Raw genomic sequence first — 17,894 nt, 5'->3', positions numbered from 1 at the left:
AATTTCTAGATTAGAAGATCAAATTACAGATATTTTGACAAAACCATTGAAGGCGAATTTGTTCGAAAAATTAAAGATGATGCTCGATGTTGTTGATTTCAAAAATCAATTTTAAGGGACGCTATTACAGTGATATAAAATTGATTGTTGAAGATTTGAGCCTGTTGGTTATTGAGCTATGGATTTGTTTGTTAGTATTCTTCGAAGGATGTCTTGACTTATGATGGGTGTCCAGAGAAGATTGAAGACAAAAGAAAATCAGCATGATTTATGGTGGACTATGTTTGGGTAGACCCTCTACTATTCAACAAGAAGTAAATGCTATCCTAAGGAAATCAGAAGCTCTTATTTGGTTTTTTGATCGTAGAGCTTGAAATTTTAACGTTGTTAGAAGGAGTGAAGACTTCATGAAATTTGGCTCATTTAATGGCTGTGTTTTCCTGTTGTTGACATTTTGTCCTTGGGATAATAAGTGTGGGATATTTTCTTTTTTTTTTTTGTAAAAATTAAGTGTGAGATATTTGTCTTCATCTTTATTGTAATTTAGGTGTTCTGCTATTATATTGGATGTGAGGGTGCGTCATACACAAGAAGCCACTAGAAAAGTATTCTAAGAACAATTTCTTCCTCCAACTTGTACACTCATTCTAAATTTTCAAAGTTGTCATTATTTTTTTGGTTCCAACAATAAAAACCTTTTGGCAACAAAAGTCTTAACTTGTCGCCAAAGCAATAACCACCAAATGTATTCGAAGAGAAAAATATTTCTTCATTAGTCGATGAGAGGTGAATAATTAGCACATAGCTGTAAGTGCCCCAAAAAAGAAACATCCTGGACATCAGTAAGGGGGAAAAAAAAGCACACGCAACAAGTACTTGGAAATTCAAGCCAAACAATGATCGCGCGAGCCAAATCAAGGAAAATTATTCAAGATGAGGAGAGTTCAAAGTTCTGAAGATCATGATAATGATGATGATGATGTCTTGGGAATTTTTTAATCCTTGCTGAGTCAACTCGTTTGAATTAGGCTGAGGATTATGCTCGTCACGGTGTGATTTCTTTACTCAATTGTGCTGTCTGGTCACTTACATTATCTCCAGCTGGTGAAAGGAATACTCCTAGCACGCAAAGGATTCCAACCACTGTAACCATTGTAGTCATCTAAGTCATAGCGTATTGTTCAAGATGTCCTCCATTAACCGACCCGAGAGGCAAGTAAGAGGAGTCACCCTCGACCAACGCCTTCTGACTCTTCTTGCTGACCTCCTTCACCTTCTTCTGTCTCTCGCCACCTGCCTCCTTCATTAACTTCCTAATTCCGGCCTCTATTTTGTCTGCCATCACGATGTCACACTCCATCCTGAGATCTCTCCCGTAGTCCATCTTTATTTCCGTTGCGAGGTCCAGCTCCGCCACTAGCTCAAAAGCATTGAACTGTTGCTCCTCGTACAGGGGCCACATGACCATCGCCACATCAAACCATATGCTCTCGAGGTTGGAGTTCCATCTACAGTGCGACACGAACCCCCCGATCGCCGGGTAGGCCAAGACTGCAGCTTGCGGGGCCTAGCCAATCACTTTCCCGATGCCGGACATTCGGTCTAGGAACCCCTCAGGCAAGACCTCTGTGAAGTCCTCGTAATCACAGAGCCCACTGATGAAGGTGGTTGCTCACCAAGCCACTCGACGATGCCATCGCCGCCGCGGCCACCATTAGCCTTCTCTTTAGTCTCACCATCCATATGTAGTATGGGCCCTGCGGGATACACTATGGGCACCCCGAGGACCTCACCACATGCGAATCGAGCTTGTTGACGTATTTACGACAATGCTCTTGGTTGCTCTCATCCTCCTGGCGTGCTCTAGGAACATTCGGAATGCGTCCTTCATCAGAAGCAGGGTGGGTAAGACCTTGGCCGGCAATGGATTCGTGAAACTCGGGAAGTCCAGCTCACTGGCCAAGATAAGCTTGGCCGGCAATCCATGATATGGTCAAGATAAGGTTTGTGCAAAGTCGTTTCTAATCCTTTACATTACATCGACGGTCACTGTAGTTTATTAAGAACACTCTATGAAATAGTCAAGATAAGCATTAAGCAAAGTCAGCTTTCAATCCTTAGGGTTAGATCCCCGGTTACTCGTGGTGATTCGTAGTGTAAGTTTGCCTAGTATTTTCAAAGGAAAATCAACCCAACATGCCTCATGAGTCGATGATGCGAGTGAGGACTGATGCCCACGAATAAGGCGAATTTCATGATACTATATTCATACAAAATACCAAATAGTCTTTGTTCACAAGTTCAGGTCATCGATCCGGTAAAAAGCTAGATAACCATCAATTTGATTCGCTAAAATTGTTTGAATTCCCGAAAAAATAACTTTGCTTGCTGACATTTCACAAAACAAATTCAAACTCTCTCGACAGTGGATATATTTAAATTTGGTTAAATTATCAAATTTTTAAGTTTGACGCATGTTAAATTATACATTTGATGGAAAATCATGAATGAACTGTGGGACCGACCGACCAAAGTAGGCCGAGGATCAAGAATATAAGGTTATTCGGAGATATCAAGGAGATGTGCTCCACACGTGAGGAAGACTTGTCAACGAGAGAGAAAGGGAGACAGACTTTCTCGAGCAATGCACAAAGTGGGAGAAGAAAAGGACAAACGGAATAGTTGCATCCACACACCAATGCAACCAGACGATGGGATGGGACTATTCTAGTCCATAATTTCGATCAACAAATGATATTTAAGCGACTTAAGTCATCACTGAGATCTCACAAAAAAACTCAGACAAATTCAACGGTCCACGATGCACTTGTTAGGCAAATCTTTCACACAAGAACTTTCGCACCATTCATGCGCATTGAGGCTTGTCTAAGGGATGTAATAAAAATCTAAACCATTCAAAGTGATCACACATTTAAAATGAAATATCAGAGCATACACCATTAAAGTAAATAAAACTTTGTAAAAACAATCTTAGATTTCAGGATTTTAACTAGCAAATCTCTTATTAACCATCAGATCGAGAGTGGATAAAATTGCTCGTGAAAATTACTTTTACATTGACTGCAGGTAAGCTCACCTTTATGAGTACAAATTGATCTAGTGCTATGAGAGTCAACTCTTTTTATTCAACGTGGATACACCTAAAATGCTAAAGATTCCAACAATTGGAGTCACCTTAATGAAGGCATATTATTCAAGATGTCCTCAACCAAATGACCCAAAGCCAAATGAGAAGAGCCACCCTCCATCAATGCCTTCCCACTCTTCTCACTCACCTCTTTCACCTTCTTCCATCTCTCGCTGCTAGCGTCCTCCATTAATTTCTTTATTCCACCCTCTATTTCATCTGCTGTCACAACAAAGTCACTCTCCATCAGAAAATCCCTCCTGTAGTCCATCTTGATCTCCACCGCAAGGCCTAGCTCCGCCACCAGCTCGAATGCGTTGAACTGTTGCTCTGCATATAGGGGCCACGTGGCCACCGCCATGCCGAACCAAATGCTCTCTAGGGTGGAGTTCCATCCGCAGTGCGACACGAACCCCCCGACTGCCGGGTGGGCCAGGACTGCGGCTTGCGGGACCCACCCAATCACTTTTCCAACACCGGCCGTCCGTTCAAGGAACCCCTCCGGCAAGACCTCCGCGGGGTCCGTGTAGTCACGTGGTAAATCGAACTTGCCCTTTGATGGCGGCCGTCGTAGGGACCATAGGAAGCGGTGCCCACTCCGGTCCAGCGCGTAGGCAATTTCCTTCACCTGGTCCTCGCGAAAGCTCCCCCGACTCCCAAAGCACAAGAAAACCACCGATGAAGGCGGTTGCTCGTTGAGCCACTCCATGATATCGTCGCCCCGGCCGCCACCGTCAGCCTTCGTTTTAGTCTCTCCCTTCAAATTCAATATGGGCCCCACGGGATACACCGTGGGCGCCCCGAGGCTGGCCAAGGACCCCACTGCGTGTGGTTCGAGCTCATCGAACGTGTTAATGATAATTCCCTTGACCGCTCTTATCCTCTTGGCATGCTCCAGGAATGGTTGGACCGCCTCCTTTATCAGAACCACGGACGGCAAGACCTTGGCCGGCAACGGGTTCGCTAAACTCGGGAAGTCCAGCTCAGTGTCCGAGTCTTTGAATTTGGTAATGTCCATGTGTTGCTCGTCTTGGAGCGACTGGAGGTGTAACATTAGCCCAAGGAATGCTGCGCTCGACGTAAAGAAGACGTAGGACGGGACTCCAAACTCGTCCGCCAGCTCGATCATGGTGGTGCAGAACATGTCGATAACGAACCCCGCGAGCCGCCGGATCGAGCCAGCCGAGTCGGCGAGGTCGGCGACAGCCTGCTTGACGTGGGGCTTGTTGCTTTCCATAAAGTGGGTGAGGAAAGTGCCCGAGGAGATCTCGGGGTCTGAGTTCACACGCGGGAGGTGGACGAAGCGGATGCGGGTGGCATCCATGGAGGTCGCAAGTGAGCTCGTGTAAGAGTCGACTTCGGAGTCGATCGGAAGCTTCATGATGAGGACGGTGATGGATAGGCGGGGGTCGCAGTCAACGAGGAGCTTGGCCATTTCGACCATTGATACGAGATGGCCCATGCCGGGGGTTGGGACGAGCACAAGCTCAGCGTAGGCCATCGCGACGTAGTTGATTATCTCCGGAGCACAAGCGAGTGCTTCGAAGGTTTTGCGGTTGGAAGAGGCGGTGATGAAGCTTGAGGCTGCTTATGTTGATTATCACAGGTGTTGGGATGTGACTGAGGTGGGGAAGATTCCCGTTTAAATAGACTTCTCGCGGCATTTTTGTCTTTCTTTAATTTGCTTTATTTGCTTTTGTTTATTCTATTTCGTGATGCATTTGTCGTCCTTTGAACGGATGGAACTCGAAAAGAAGGGAAAGCAGAGAGATGCTTGGGCATCAAGAAGGGAAATGACGTCATGGCTTTGCTTGGTTGCGAGTCAACTCGAGGACTAGTCTGACACCAGCCCAGACAATAATACTCTGGAAAGAGCTGCAAGATTCGATCCTCTGCGTGATTTCCGCTCGAGCATCATCTATTGTATAAATTTCTCATCCGCAAGGCTGACTACGTTTGGTTTAGGAAATTAATTTGTAAAATGCCCCTTTTTTTTTCACTTTCTATTAGAGTATATCACGAGTTCGAACCTGTTGAAAGAAACCCGATCGGATAAAAATGTGTAGAGCCCGACCACGGGAATGTGAAAAGAAAAAAGAAGAAGAAAAGTCCCGATTGGACTTTGTTTTCCGTTCCCACTTGGCGTGGCCTTCATGAGGGATCCAAATTTTAAGCTTCTCCGGGCGGTGGATGAATATACATATCCCCTAGAATTCGTTACGTATGTCTTCTTGGTTGAGGAAGAGGGCACGAATCCAAGCCATTCCTGACGTGTACCGCGCAAATTTTCCCGAGCGGCGAGATATTCGAGTATCTGATTTGGAGATTGCGGCTTGGTGTATTCAAGAATCGCATTCAAGAGATTGTACGCTTAAGCAAATAAATCTTGTGAAGATTTGTGGATTTTTTTTTTTATTTTATGAAATCAAGATATTGTTTTCGTGAGGAAGTGTGTGAAACTAAACATTTTGTGAATTAGTTGGTGTAATTAATAGGTGAAAAGTATCAAGAATATTTGAGTGACTCAATTATGATAATAATCTCCGTTACATCGTTTGATCGGAATCCTTTACTATTCTTTACCGTGGAGTAGGTCTCACCTCCTAAACCACATAAATTTGGTGACCAAATCATCCCCTCATTCTATTTATTTTGTTCAATCATTTCCTTTTCCAGCACTTATATTAGAGGTTGTTGCTTGAGGACAGAAAAGTCTTTTACTCTCTTCTATTTTGATTGTCTTCTTTCACCTTCAACCATGGGTAGGGTTTGAGCTTGTCTCACCTCCCTCCATTTGTTTTTATTTTCTTTTAGCTTTTTTGTATTTTTCCTCTTTTTTTTTTTTTCTCTCTCGATCTAGATCTTGGAGCTATGATCTCCTAGTCTACTTCTAGATTTGAGAGTTGGAACTCTTCAAATTTAGTTCTAAACTTAGAAGTTTTTCTCTTCCGATTTAGATCTAGGAGTTTAATAATATTTTCGAGAATTCGATACCCCCATACTCTATCCATGTACAGGTTCTTTGCCTCCAATTTTAATGATGACCGCAGGAGCTCTAGCGTCTCATTCAACTATGAAGATTTGCTTTTCCAAATGTTAGATATGTGTTTATAACCAATTTTGAATAACATTTTTGAGGATTCGATACCCCCACACTCTATCCATGTACAGATCCTCTGCCTCCAGTTTTAATGATGACCGCAAGAGCTCAGGCATCTCATTAAATTATGAAGATTTGTTTTTCCAAATGTTAGATCTATGTTTATTTAACCTATTTTGATTGTCTCCGTATGACAATGGTGTGGAGGAAGCCGAACCTAGGTTCACATCCCCAAATGGCAACCCCCGTAGTTATAGGAGAAGAAATTTCCGGTATGTATTCATCACTAACAACAATACAAGATCTAATGATTGGCTACCAATAATTTTGCTTGACAAATTAGTTCTTTTGGAACTAGTGTATGCTTAACCCTATTGGTATTTTGTTGATCCTCCTTATTTTTGGGATTTGGCTATGTTTGTGGTGTTATGGCCTTCCTCTATTTCAATTTGCTTTACCATGAAAGTTTATGTACCTCTCATATATAAATTTTAAGCCATGAATACAAATATATTTCAATAAAAAATAATAACAATAATAAGGAAAATTGTAATAAAAAATCCTAAATCTATTGTAAGTTTGCCAATTTAGTTCTAAAGATTTTACTTATACCAATTGAGTCATAAACATTTTTTACATTTTGTCGATTAAGTCAATCTAGTCAATTTTAACCAAAAATCGTTGACATAGTCATTCTATGTGACACGATCGATATTAACATAGATAAATTTTAATATTTTTTTTTAATATTTTTTTTTTTTTTTAAATTATTTTGTTCGTTTCCTTTTTCTTTCCTTCTATTTTCCGTCTTTACTTTTTTTTTTTCGTCTTGTTATTTTTTATTCCTCTTCTCTTCCCTTTGTTTTTTCTTTTTCTTTTCCATTTTTCCTTATGTTGTCAATTCATTGACCTCAAGCAAGGGTCACCCTGCCAACCTCGACTAAGGGCCATGCCCAAGCTTGGGCTGGTGAGGACGAGGGCAACCCTTGCATGAGGCCGACAAAGGTCGTCGGGCATCAACAAGGCCCAACGATGACCAATGAGGGAAAAGGGAGAAAGGAAGAAAAAAGAAAAGAAAAGAAAAGGTAAAAGTAAAGAAGGAAAGAGAAGAAAGGAAAAGGAAATATAAATAAATGATTTAAAAAATATTAAAAATTAATCGTGTGTGGCCCATGCTTTGTAGGACGCTTGCTATTCATATTAGTGATTTTAGGTCAAAATTGGCTAGATGGACTCAATTGATAGAATATAAAAATATTCATGAATCAAATGGTTCGATTAAAATGTTTATGACTATATTGATAAAAGTATAATAGATTTAAGACTTTTGGAATAATTTTTCCATTGTATGTATAAGCTATAGTTGACATTGTTGTTTCCACACAGGCATATGCAAGATATGCTATCTATCTAGAAACCTAAGGTGCTTTTTTTTTGGTCAATAGAAACCTAAGGTGTGAAAAATTATAGGCGTAATACCACAAAAAAAAAAAAAACTCAAATTGGTATACATGTAACAAATTTATCCTTTGTTGATTCCAGTTAATTTCTATCGTGAAATTACTGAGTTAGATGACACATGACAATAGATAGATATATTAGTTTGGGGTTTTATTATCCATTTATCGTAGATGTACTCATTTGTGATTTTTCCTGATATTAATTTAATTTAACGAAAACTAACATAGGGTAAATTTTTCATAAATGTATATTAATTTAGGATAAATTTACCACATATGTGTCAATTTAGGGTTTTTACGGTATTAACCCAAATTTATATAGTTACCATTTACTTTATCAAAAGTATTAATCACTTTTCTTCTGCATCACAAAGAATTTTATGAATAACAAAAAGCCTACCAGCGAGATAATAAATCGCTCTCCACACAAAAAAGAAAGAAAGAAAAGATGCATATCATGCAGAAGCGTGATGGGAAGTATCATATTGTTTGAACCAATGGACCCGGAAACATTACTAATAGCGAAGACGATAGGAACGAGTACCCATAAAACAAAGGCTGTGATTCAAATGATTTGAATGTTTTTCTGTTGTTTTTGCAAATTACAAGTACGTCAAAAGCTCGACATCTGGTATCTAATGAATGTGATGTTGCATTTCAATCTCTCTCTCTCTCTCTCTCTCTTTGTGAAGTGATCTCCCTATTCACATCACAAGTAGGTATAGTACAGTATTGTCGACTGTAGAGAAGCAAATGGATGTACAAGTAAAATAATTACTTTTTTATAAATAATATTACAAACTCTGTATACCATCACACTCTCACAACTACTCACTTTACTTGCTCACCCACTCACTTCACAAACCTGTGCACACGTCCACTCACTCTCTATCACCCTACACTTACACTACACATGCCTCACACGCCTCACACTCCACACCACTACACACACTTTTCTACACAAGACCCCTATCACCCTAGCACTCAACAACTCACGCACAAGACACACTTCCTCCTATTTATAGACTGCAGAGTCGGTGGAGTCCTTAAACAAATATGTGGTTGAGAAAAATCTGGAGAGAGAGAGAGAAAAATTTGGAGGAGTAGAGAGAGAGAGATCTGGAGAAATTCAGAGAGAAAGAGGCGGTGCTTTTTTCTGACATCAACTATAATGTTCTGTTCGTTTCGCGGAAAATAACTTCCGGGAAAATATTTTCCGGAATTTCCGGTGTTCGGACGGCGGAAAATAAATGGTCAAGGAAAATGTTTTCTGGTCAAAGGAAAATTTCCCCATCAGATCGTGGAAAATGATTTCCTCTTTTGAAAAGAGGAAATCATTTTCCGGAGGAAATCATTTTCCCGTCGCGCGCTCTCGAGCGATCTTTCATTACTCATCTGCCATTTCTGCCCTCTTTCTCACGAAACCTAGGGCTTCTGATCTCATCCTCCTCCTCCTTCGACGCTGACGATTAGCAGCAGCGGGGTCGGCGGTGCTGGATCTCCGCCCTCATGAAGCCCTGGGTTTCTGATCTCGTCCTCCCCCTTCGACGCCGATGATTAGCAGCAGCGGAGCCTCCCCCTCGTCTAGCGGTGCTCGATCTCCGCAACATGCCCTGCTTCCTCTTCACTGCTGGTCAGTTCATACTCTTCCACGTGTAGTTGTCTTCAAGCGGCGTATGCACGGATTGAAGTGTCCTCATAGATCTCACTCCTCTTGTTTGCATGTATAAAGGGTTTTTGGGGGAGGATTCCATCGATCCTTTGATTGAATGCGCGTTGGGGAGGAGGAGGAGGAGGAGGAGTAAGACGAGACCCAGCGAAGATGCAGCAGCCTCCGCAGATGATCCCCGTGTTACCCTCGTTTCCCCCAACCAACATCACCACCGAGCAGATTCAAAAGGTATCTCCTCCTCTCCCTCTCCCTCTCCCTCTTCCCTCTTCCCCCAATCGAATCCTCCCCCGCCGTCTATTCCTTCTAGCTTCGGTCGCTCGGTGCGATTTACCAACTACAAGTTGCTAGGTTGACTACTTTCTTCCTAGGAAACTGATGGTGGGACATTGAGCAATTGGTCTCATGCTAATCACAGATTTTCAGTCTCTGGGTGTATGGTTGGTGATCGTGATTGTGATGGTGATCGAGAACTCTTCCTTGATGCTCTGTTGACTGCATCAACAAGCATTTCTGGCTAGACAACCTACTGCAAAGTAGATGAAGAGATAGGTGTGTAGACATATTATGGCTGCCAAAATTCCACTGGTGTGTAATTTTATGCAAGGTGCTCAGTAGAAGTCTCAAGGTAATAGAGGTAACACAAGATTTTTGATAGCTTGATCTGATGAGTTTGCTGGTCAAAAGAGTATGAACTGAATGAGTTGCTTAAAGCGGGACTGCTTCGCCTTTATGAAATCCATAGGTCAACCGGGTAGTTATTACTGTCTTTTGGATTCAGACATTTAACACCTGTAGTCAAATAGCAGTGTTTTGTAATTGACCCTATGCTTGCCTAATTTATGTATGATGCTCTTCTGGATTCATATGGAGAATTTGCCACTATTTACTTGCTAATATTCCACTGATGATTACCAGGATGGGTTCCACAAATATTGTGGAAGATTTTGGAACTACTTTAGCATGGGTAAGAAACAGAATTAGCTAAAAAAGCTATAGTTCTTCAATAGCTGAAACGAAAATGGTAGCACTCATCTGAGGCCTTGAGTGAGATTGACTGCTTATTTGATGGAATTAGTAAAAGATGAATGTAGCTACTCATCTCTTAAGTAATTAATTGTTCTGGTCAGGAATGGATGCATAGGTATCATATGCATTTCACTCGGACAGGAAGTTACACCCGGAAAAGTTTAAGAACCAGTTAGTTAACCAAGTACTCTTCTCATTTAATACTAGATATTGGTTGACTGAATGCTGCAGAAGCAAGAGTTAATTCACAAGTGTTTATTTGCCAAAAAACTCTATTTTAAATGGCAATAGATGCGAAACATGAATCCAAGTTCAGTTGTTGGGTTTCCCAGAATAATTTTGCCAAGTGGGTTCATTCTGAGTTGAACACCAATGGCTTGAAGCGTTGATTTTTAGCCCATATCTTCGATCGATCAAGAAAACACCCAGAGGGAAAAAGGAAGCAACTTCACAACAGAGACCATGTTAAACTATTCCCAAGCAAAAGGGTTAGAAAATATTTTCTTTACCGAACACCGGAAAACATTTTCCGAAACATTTGCAAGTTTTAGCCGAACACCGGAAAATATTGTCATTTTCCTGGAAAATGACTTCCAGGAAAATATTTTCCGGAATTGGCTAATTTTCCGTGAAACGAACGGACCATTAGATTACACATTGAGAAAAAGGGTCCACTGAATGAAAAAAAAAAAAAAACAATTTGCTTCTTTTAATAGGTAAAAACAATTTTTTTTCTTTGGAACCCGACGAAATTGAACAATAGTCCAAATAGCGCAGTGGTTTGATCCCAATGCCAAAAAAATGGGGTTTGAAATGTTTACTAACTTTGAAGCTTGATGTGATAGTACAATTTCATTAGAATCGTGGTGAAGAATAACCCGGTTTAGATGAGCACTTACTGCTTCTTAAATAACCATCTACTGATTCCCATATTATATTTTAAACATTTTAGTATATGAGTTTTTATATCTCTAGCATTACTTAAACGATAATAAGAGACTAACAAGGATTCATGTTTACACTTGATATTTCAGCCATTCAATTCAAGGAAATTTGAAATGACTCCTTTGCAAACTACGCCCACACCCACGAAATCAGGACATCTCCTCTGGACGTTTCCGTTGTGTTTGTCTTGGGATACCAAGATTCGCTAAAGGTTCAAACTATGTCAATATCCTGGTCATATAGTATTCTAAAAGAACACTCGATGACAAAGTCAAGATAAGCATTGGGCAACGTCGTTTTCCATCCTTAGCATTACATCTGTGGTCACTTTAGTTTACTAAGACACTCAATGAAATAACCAAGATAAGCATTAAGCAAAGTCGTTTTGAATCCTCAGCGTTATATCATTGATCACTTGTAGTATTTCATAATGTAAGTTCACATGGCATTTTCAAAGGAGAATTAACCCTAACATGCTTCACACCTTAATGATGAGAGGGAGGACCCACGCTCATGGATGTCAATTTTCAATATACTATGTTCATACAATATTCCAAATTGCCTTCGTTCACAAGTTTAAGTTATTGATCAGAAAAAGGCTGGATAACCACCAAATTGGTTTGCTAAAATTGTTGGTATTCCCATAAAATAGTTTAGCCTGCTGACATTTCACAAAAACAATTTAAATTATTTTTTCATATTTTATATTGGATGGAAGATTATGAATGAAGTGTCGGACCGCCAATCAATTTAGACACAGGGATCAAAGAATGTTAGGTTATTCATAGATTAAGGTGATGTGCTCCATACATGAGGACGATTTGTGGGGGGGGGTGGGAGAGAGCTGGTAGAAAGATTTTCGTACAATTTGAGACTATTCTAGTCCACAAAGAGAGAGAGAGAGAGAGAGAGAGAGAGAGAGAGAGAGAGAGAGAGAGTTTTGGTGGAATGATTTTCGTACAAGTTGAGACTGTTCTAGAGAGAGAGAGAGAGAGAGAGAGAGAGAGAGAGTTGGTAGAAAGATTTTCGTACAATTTGAGACTCTTCTAGTCCACAAAGAGAGAGAGAGAGAGAGAGAGAGTTTTGGTAGAATGATTTTCGCACAAGTTGAGACTATTCTAGAGAGAGAGAGTTGGTAGAATGATTTTCGTATAATTTGAGACTCTTCTAGTCCACAAAGAGAGAGAGAGAGAAAGAGAGAGAGAGAGAGAGAGAGAGAGAGAGTTTTGGTAGAATGATTTTTGCACAAGTTGAGACTATTCTAGAGAGAGTTGGTAGAATGATTTTCGTACAATTTGAGACTCTTCTAGTCCACAAAGAGAGAGAGAGAGTTGATAGAATGATTTTGTACAGTTTGAGACTATTCTAGTCCACAACTTCAATTGAAACTTCTTTGAAAAGTATTTCATGGGCAATGGCACAAGCTGCGAGAAGAAAGGGACGAAGGGACTATTCTAGTCCACGATTTTGATTAACAAATGACTTTTAAGTGACTTCTTAAGTCATCACTAAGAGATCTCACGAAAGACTCAGAAAAATTCATCAATCCACAATGTACTTATTAGGCAAATCTTTCACACACAAATGTTGGCACTATTCATACACTAATTGATTTTAACCACCGAATTGCTCATAAATCAAGCCTATCCTAAAATTATTTATCATATAGTTCTAGACTGAGGCCTATCTAAGAGATGTGATTGATATTCTCAACCATTAAATGTGAACACATATTTTGAAATGAAATATTAGATCATACGCTGCTAGAGTAAATAAAACTTTATACAAACAGTCTAACCTTGATTTTTGAGGATTTTAAATTGCAAATATCTTACTAGCCGTTAGATCAGGAGTGGATAAGGCTGCTTGTGGAAAAAAATATTATACTATGCTAGATTTCTACAATAAGCTGACCTTTTATTCAACGTGTGTATACTAGAAATGTCAAAGATTCCAATCATTATTGTAACATCCTCGATTTCGACCTTTATTTTAGTCCTAACTAGGAGGCTAAGCTAGATATGCCTTGGATTAGTCAAACCTTCCTAGAAAATAAGTGTGAACAAGTGTGAAAAGCATTAAATGAGGATGATGAGCATGGAGGCTTATATGTCCAAAGTAATTAATGAAGGGAGGGTGACTCATGACCTAAGGAAATGATAGCAAGTGATCTTGCAAGCCAAGTAGAGCACCACCTCTCCTCCATAGACTTGCCACATTGAGTTTCATAGGTTTTGATTTCCCAATTTTTCGAAACTGCTAGACATTTATTGCTTTTCAATTTTATAGAGCTCTTTGTACTTCGAATTTGGAGAAACTTACTTCATGAAAGTTATTCAAAACATCTTAATATATAACATAATTAAATTTCATATTTTTATTAGGTGAAATGATTGGGACAAAGGCCCAATCAATTACCATATAGAACCTGCTCAGTATAGTGAGAACGGTAATCAGGTTGTTTTCTCGAATTTTTATAAAATCTTCCCTTTCGAATTTGGATATGCTTCCTCTACAAAAATTTTAAATGACATCCATATCTACAACATATTAAAATTTAAAAGAGTTTGTGAAGATTTGGATTTCGAAAAGAGTCTCTCTCTCTGACCGTTAAATCTGCTCGACGGATGAATTTTTGGGTTGTGTTAATTGAATTACTGCTTTTTACACAGTACGAATTTGGCTAAGTTTCCTTCACAAAAAATTTCTTTTGAGGTCTTCTCTACAACATATCAAGATTTTATAATTTTTCGAACTCGTTTGATATAGTAACAATGCCGATTCCAGAAATTGCTTGAAACTCTCTTTCATCCTGAGATAAGAGGGTCACACACCCAACTTGGAAAGGAAGGGGGCTGCACGCCCAACTTGAGGAGGAAGCCAATCTAGAGTTTTCTTGACTTGAAGATAAGAAAGCATTAAATGTAAGAAGCCTTGTCAACATCTTAGGTGTCCATCTAAATATTATGTAATAATGGCAAAAGATTTGCCTTGGTAAATAAGTTAGTGATTTATAGCATAAATGAACCATATCATGGAATGTTCTAGAATGCTTGGCTTAATAAGCAAGAAAAGCCATGAAAAAAATGTGCCAAAAATCCAAGACTAATGATGGTCATATCTTAGGCATTAAATGAAGGAATGAATCATTAGCTTAGGTGGCCAATTGAGGATTTGAGCATCACTGTATAAGATTTTCCTTGGAGATTAAGTTAGGCCAAGTAATGATGAAATTGTGACTTACAAGCTTAGATGGACCAATTAAGAGTGGCTTGGAGAATAAGTAACACGTGTTCCTTGGAGACTAGTCCTTAAATGAAGATATGACTCACTAACTTAGGTGGCAAGGAGAAGATTCGGTAATCATGATGATAGGATCTTCCTTGAAGAATAAGTTAGGGCCATTAATGAAGCTTGACCTATAAATAAGAGAACCACCCCCATCCATTCTCTCCGACCTTTGGCTCACTTCTTCTCCTCCTCCTTTCTTGCTTGTCCCCTCCCTTTCTCAGCCTTGCTCGCCCACCACCTCACAAGACGACCCTATTTTGGTGAAATCACCTATAGTTTATCGAGGTTTATCGAAGGTAAGTAGAATCTCTAACTCTTGGCTAGAGCGATAGCCTACATCGTCGAGTTTAGTGGTGTGCTCACCCGTGTAAACCGTGTGTATGTTGTAATGTTATTTTGTATGTTTGCTCATGTTTGCATGCTTGAGTGTGTTCCGCCCCGGGACAAGATCGAGGTTCATTCGGCTTGGAATAAACATCAAGTCGTGATGGCCTAAGCATGCGACTCAAGCCACAAACCAAGAATCGTTTCCGGCATATTATATAGTATGATGTTAAGAGTGATGGCACACCTACTTGAATGAGTATGCCCTCGGGCCTTGTATGCATCGGCTAAGATGAAAGATGAAGAACCGGCTTGTGTGATGCACTTATATGATGCACCTAAAGAGGAAAAAGTGCTCGTCGCCACATAACGTTGGCGGCAATGCCTTGTTCATTAAACGGGATGCCCTGGCTGAGCCAGAATGCCTAGGTCGAGCCCAAATGCCTTGGTGAACTAACGTCAGAATGCCTCGGTTGAGCCGGGATGCCCTGCTTAAGCCGAGATGCTTAGCTTGAAGCTGGATGCCTTGGTTGAGCCGGGAGGGGCAAGTTGAGCGATGACAACAATAAATGAATTTGCATGAGTGCCGGTATATGCATAAGCATGATATGTTGATGTGTTCATTGATATGTTGAAGGTAAGCATGCATTGAAGTATGCGGTGATAAACAATTGCATATAATTGAGGATAGCAATAAGTTTGCTATTGGTCTACCATCGACATTGCATTGCGAGTGTTGTAACTACTGGATTTTGATGATGAGATATTTTTCTAGTAGAGAATTAGGGATTTTACTTACTGAGTCCATGACTCACCCCGTTGTTTTTCAGAATTGTAGGCATGAAGGAGTTGCAGTTTCGCTAGAGGAGCTAAGGTTTACCCCAGCCTTTTGAGCATAGAAAATGTAGTAGTTATAAAAATAACAGACGTGATAAAACGAGCTTGTAAATGTAACTGATGTAATTGTATGTTTGTAAATGATTGTTTTCCTGGGTGTATGTTGTTGTCTGAGTGTTATGTGTACGCTTCCGCATGTGCTCAATGAAAAGATAAAAAGAAACGGGACGGCAACACGCCTGGGATGTAGCAAAAATAACCCTTGCTGCTTGAGACCCTGGAGATGGAGTTGGGGTTGTGACAATTATAGTCACCTAAATCAAGGCATGTTACTTAAGATGTCTTCAATCAAATGACCCAAAGTCAAGTAAGAAGAGCCAACCTCAGCCAACGCTTTCCTACTCTTCTCACCCACCTCCTACACTTTTTATCGCCTCTTGCTACCAACTTCCCCATTAACTTTTGTATCCCATGTCCTATTTCATCCGTTGTCATGATGACGTCACTCTCCATTTGGAAATTCACCCTATAATCCATCTTGATCTCTACCATGAGGCCCAACTCCACCACCAACTCGAACGCGTTGAACTGTTGTTTCGCATGTACAAGCAATGTGGCCACCGCTACGTCGGACCATATGCTTTCTAGGATAGAGTTCCATCTACAGTGAGACACAAAACCCCCCATCACTGGTTGTGCTAAGACCACAACCTACGGGGCCCACTCAATCACTTTCCCGACACGGGTCGTCCGAACCAAGAACCCCTCAGGCAAGACCTCTAAATGGTCCATGTAGTCACGTGGTAACTCAATCTTGCCCTTCAATGGTGGCCGCCTTAGGGATCATAGAAATGGGTGCTCTCTATGTTAGACATAAAAATTATATGCGGAAAAACAAAATCAGAGTAATTTGAATTTGTGTTCGTCGGAAATTTATGGAGATTCGATGAAATTACGGGCACACTCTACTAACCCAATTCTCTCACATAATGATAGTGTATTTCTAAAATGAGAAGGTTTGCGTTATACCTTGTGATTATTCTTACAAAATGAATGTTTGTCCTTTTATAAACCATCTCTTATCATGTTGAATAACCACTATCTGAAAATAGAAAAAACGTGGGTCCCAAAATGTGGGATCACATTATATATATAACATTCTTCCATTTTGATCCCAACATTTTCATCATACAGATTATCCAACCAAAACCACTAAAACTTCATGCTTAGGGAAAAGAAACAAAACACACGAATCATGACAACATGTCTTCTAAGAGCGAGTAATATCTTTAATGTACTATAATGCATCTTATTTCTTTAATATCAACCTATATGAGACAATACATCTTAATGAATAAACCCTATGTTTATTTCAGAATCAATGATAAACGTTATTCTCATAAACAATAGTATGCATATACCAAAAATTGAGAATCGACATTACAATAGAATAAGAGTTTCATACAACAAAATCGTCCATATGACAACAAATCACATGATGAGACCTATCCTCATACTAGTAACATGATTGTTATAGTCCATTGTGGCATGCCTTTAGTTAAAGGATTAGTTGTCATCAATTCAGTGCTAATGTGTTTGATGACCACTTTATTCTCCTTAATATGTTCCTTATGGCTATATAGTTGATGTTAATATGTTTACTTCGATTGTCACTTTTGGCATTTTTAGCCATAAAAACTATAGCTGAATTGTCATAATATATTTTTAATGGCCTAGAAATAGAATCAATAATTCTAAGCTCAGAGATGAAACTCTTTAATCATACATCATGCGAGGTAGCCTCAAAACAAGAAACGAACTCAGCTTCCATAATGGAAGTAGTAGTCAAAGTCTATTTCGCACTCCTCCATGATGCGACTCTGCCAGCTAACATAAAAATATATCCAGATGTTGATTTTCGAGAATCAATGCAACCCGTAAAGTTCGCATCCGAATAACCAACTACTTCTAGGTTGTTAGTCCGTCTATACATAAGCACGTAACCTTTGGTACCTTGAAGATATCTTATCACTTTTTTTTTTTTTTGTAGCTTTCCAATGATCTATATCTAGATTACTCTAATATCTTCCT

The 17,894-nt window shown here is 39.9% G+C and overlaps 2 protein-coding genes across 2 annotated transcripts; both read right to left on the bottom strand.

Annotated features, from left to right (window-relative positions):
- Positions 1–1,162: 1,162 nt before the first annotated feature.
- Positions 1,163–1,743, bottom strand: LOC120295415 (anthocyanidin 3-O-glucosyltransferase 2-like). The gene is made up of 2 exons (XM_039316541.1): positions 1,648–1,743; positions 1,163–1,567 (listed from the first exon to the last, which is right to left on the bottom strand). Exons 1-2 carry the CDS (start codon positions 1,741–1,743, stop codon positions 1,163–1,165), a joined length of 501 nt encoding a protein of 166 aa, XP_039172475.1.
- A 1,325-nt stretch (positions 1,744–3,068) lies between these two features.
- Positions 3,069–4,749, bottom strand: LOC104433855 (anthocyanidin 3-O-glucosyltransferase 2). Its single transcript, XM_010046730.3, has one exon. The coding sequence runs from the start codon at positions 4,647–4,649 to the stop codon at positions 3,192–3,194; it is 1,458 nt and encodes a 485-aa protein (XP_010045032.2). The 5' UTR covers positions 4,650–4,749; the 3' UTR covers positions 3,069–3,191.
- Between the last annotated feature and the right edge of the window lie 13,145 nt (positions 4,750–17,894).

Source organism: Eucalyptus grandis, chromosome 1 (genome assembly GCF_016545825.1).
Source record: "Eucalyptus grandis isolate ANBG69807.140 chromosome 1, ASM1654582v1, whole genome shotgun sequence".
Lineage (NCBI taxonomy): Eukaryota > Viridiplantae > Streptophyta > Magnoliopsida > Myrtales > Myrtaceae > Eucalyptus > Eucalyptus grandis.
Note: the sequence above shows the minus strand (reverse complement) of the source record. Positions and strands in the feature narration are given on the sequence as shown.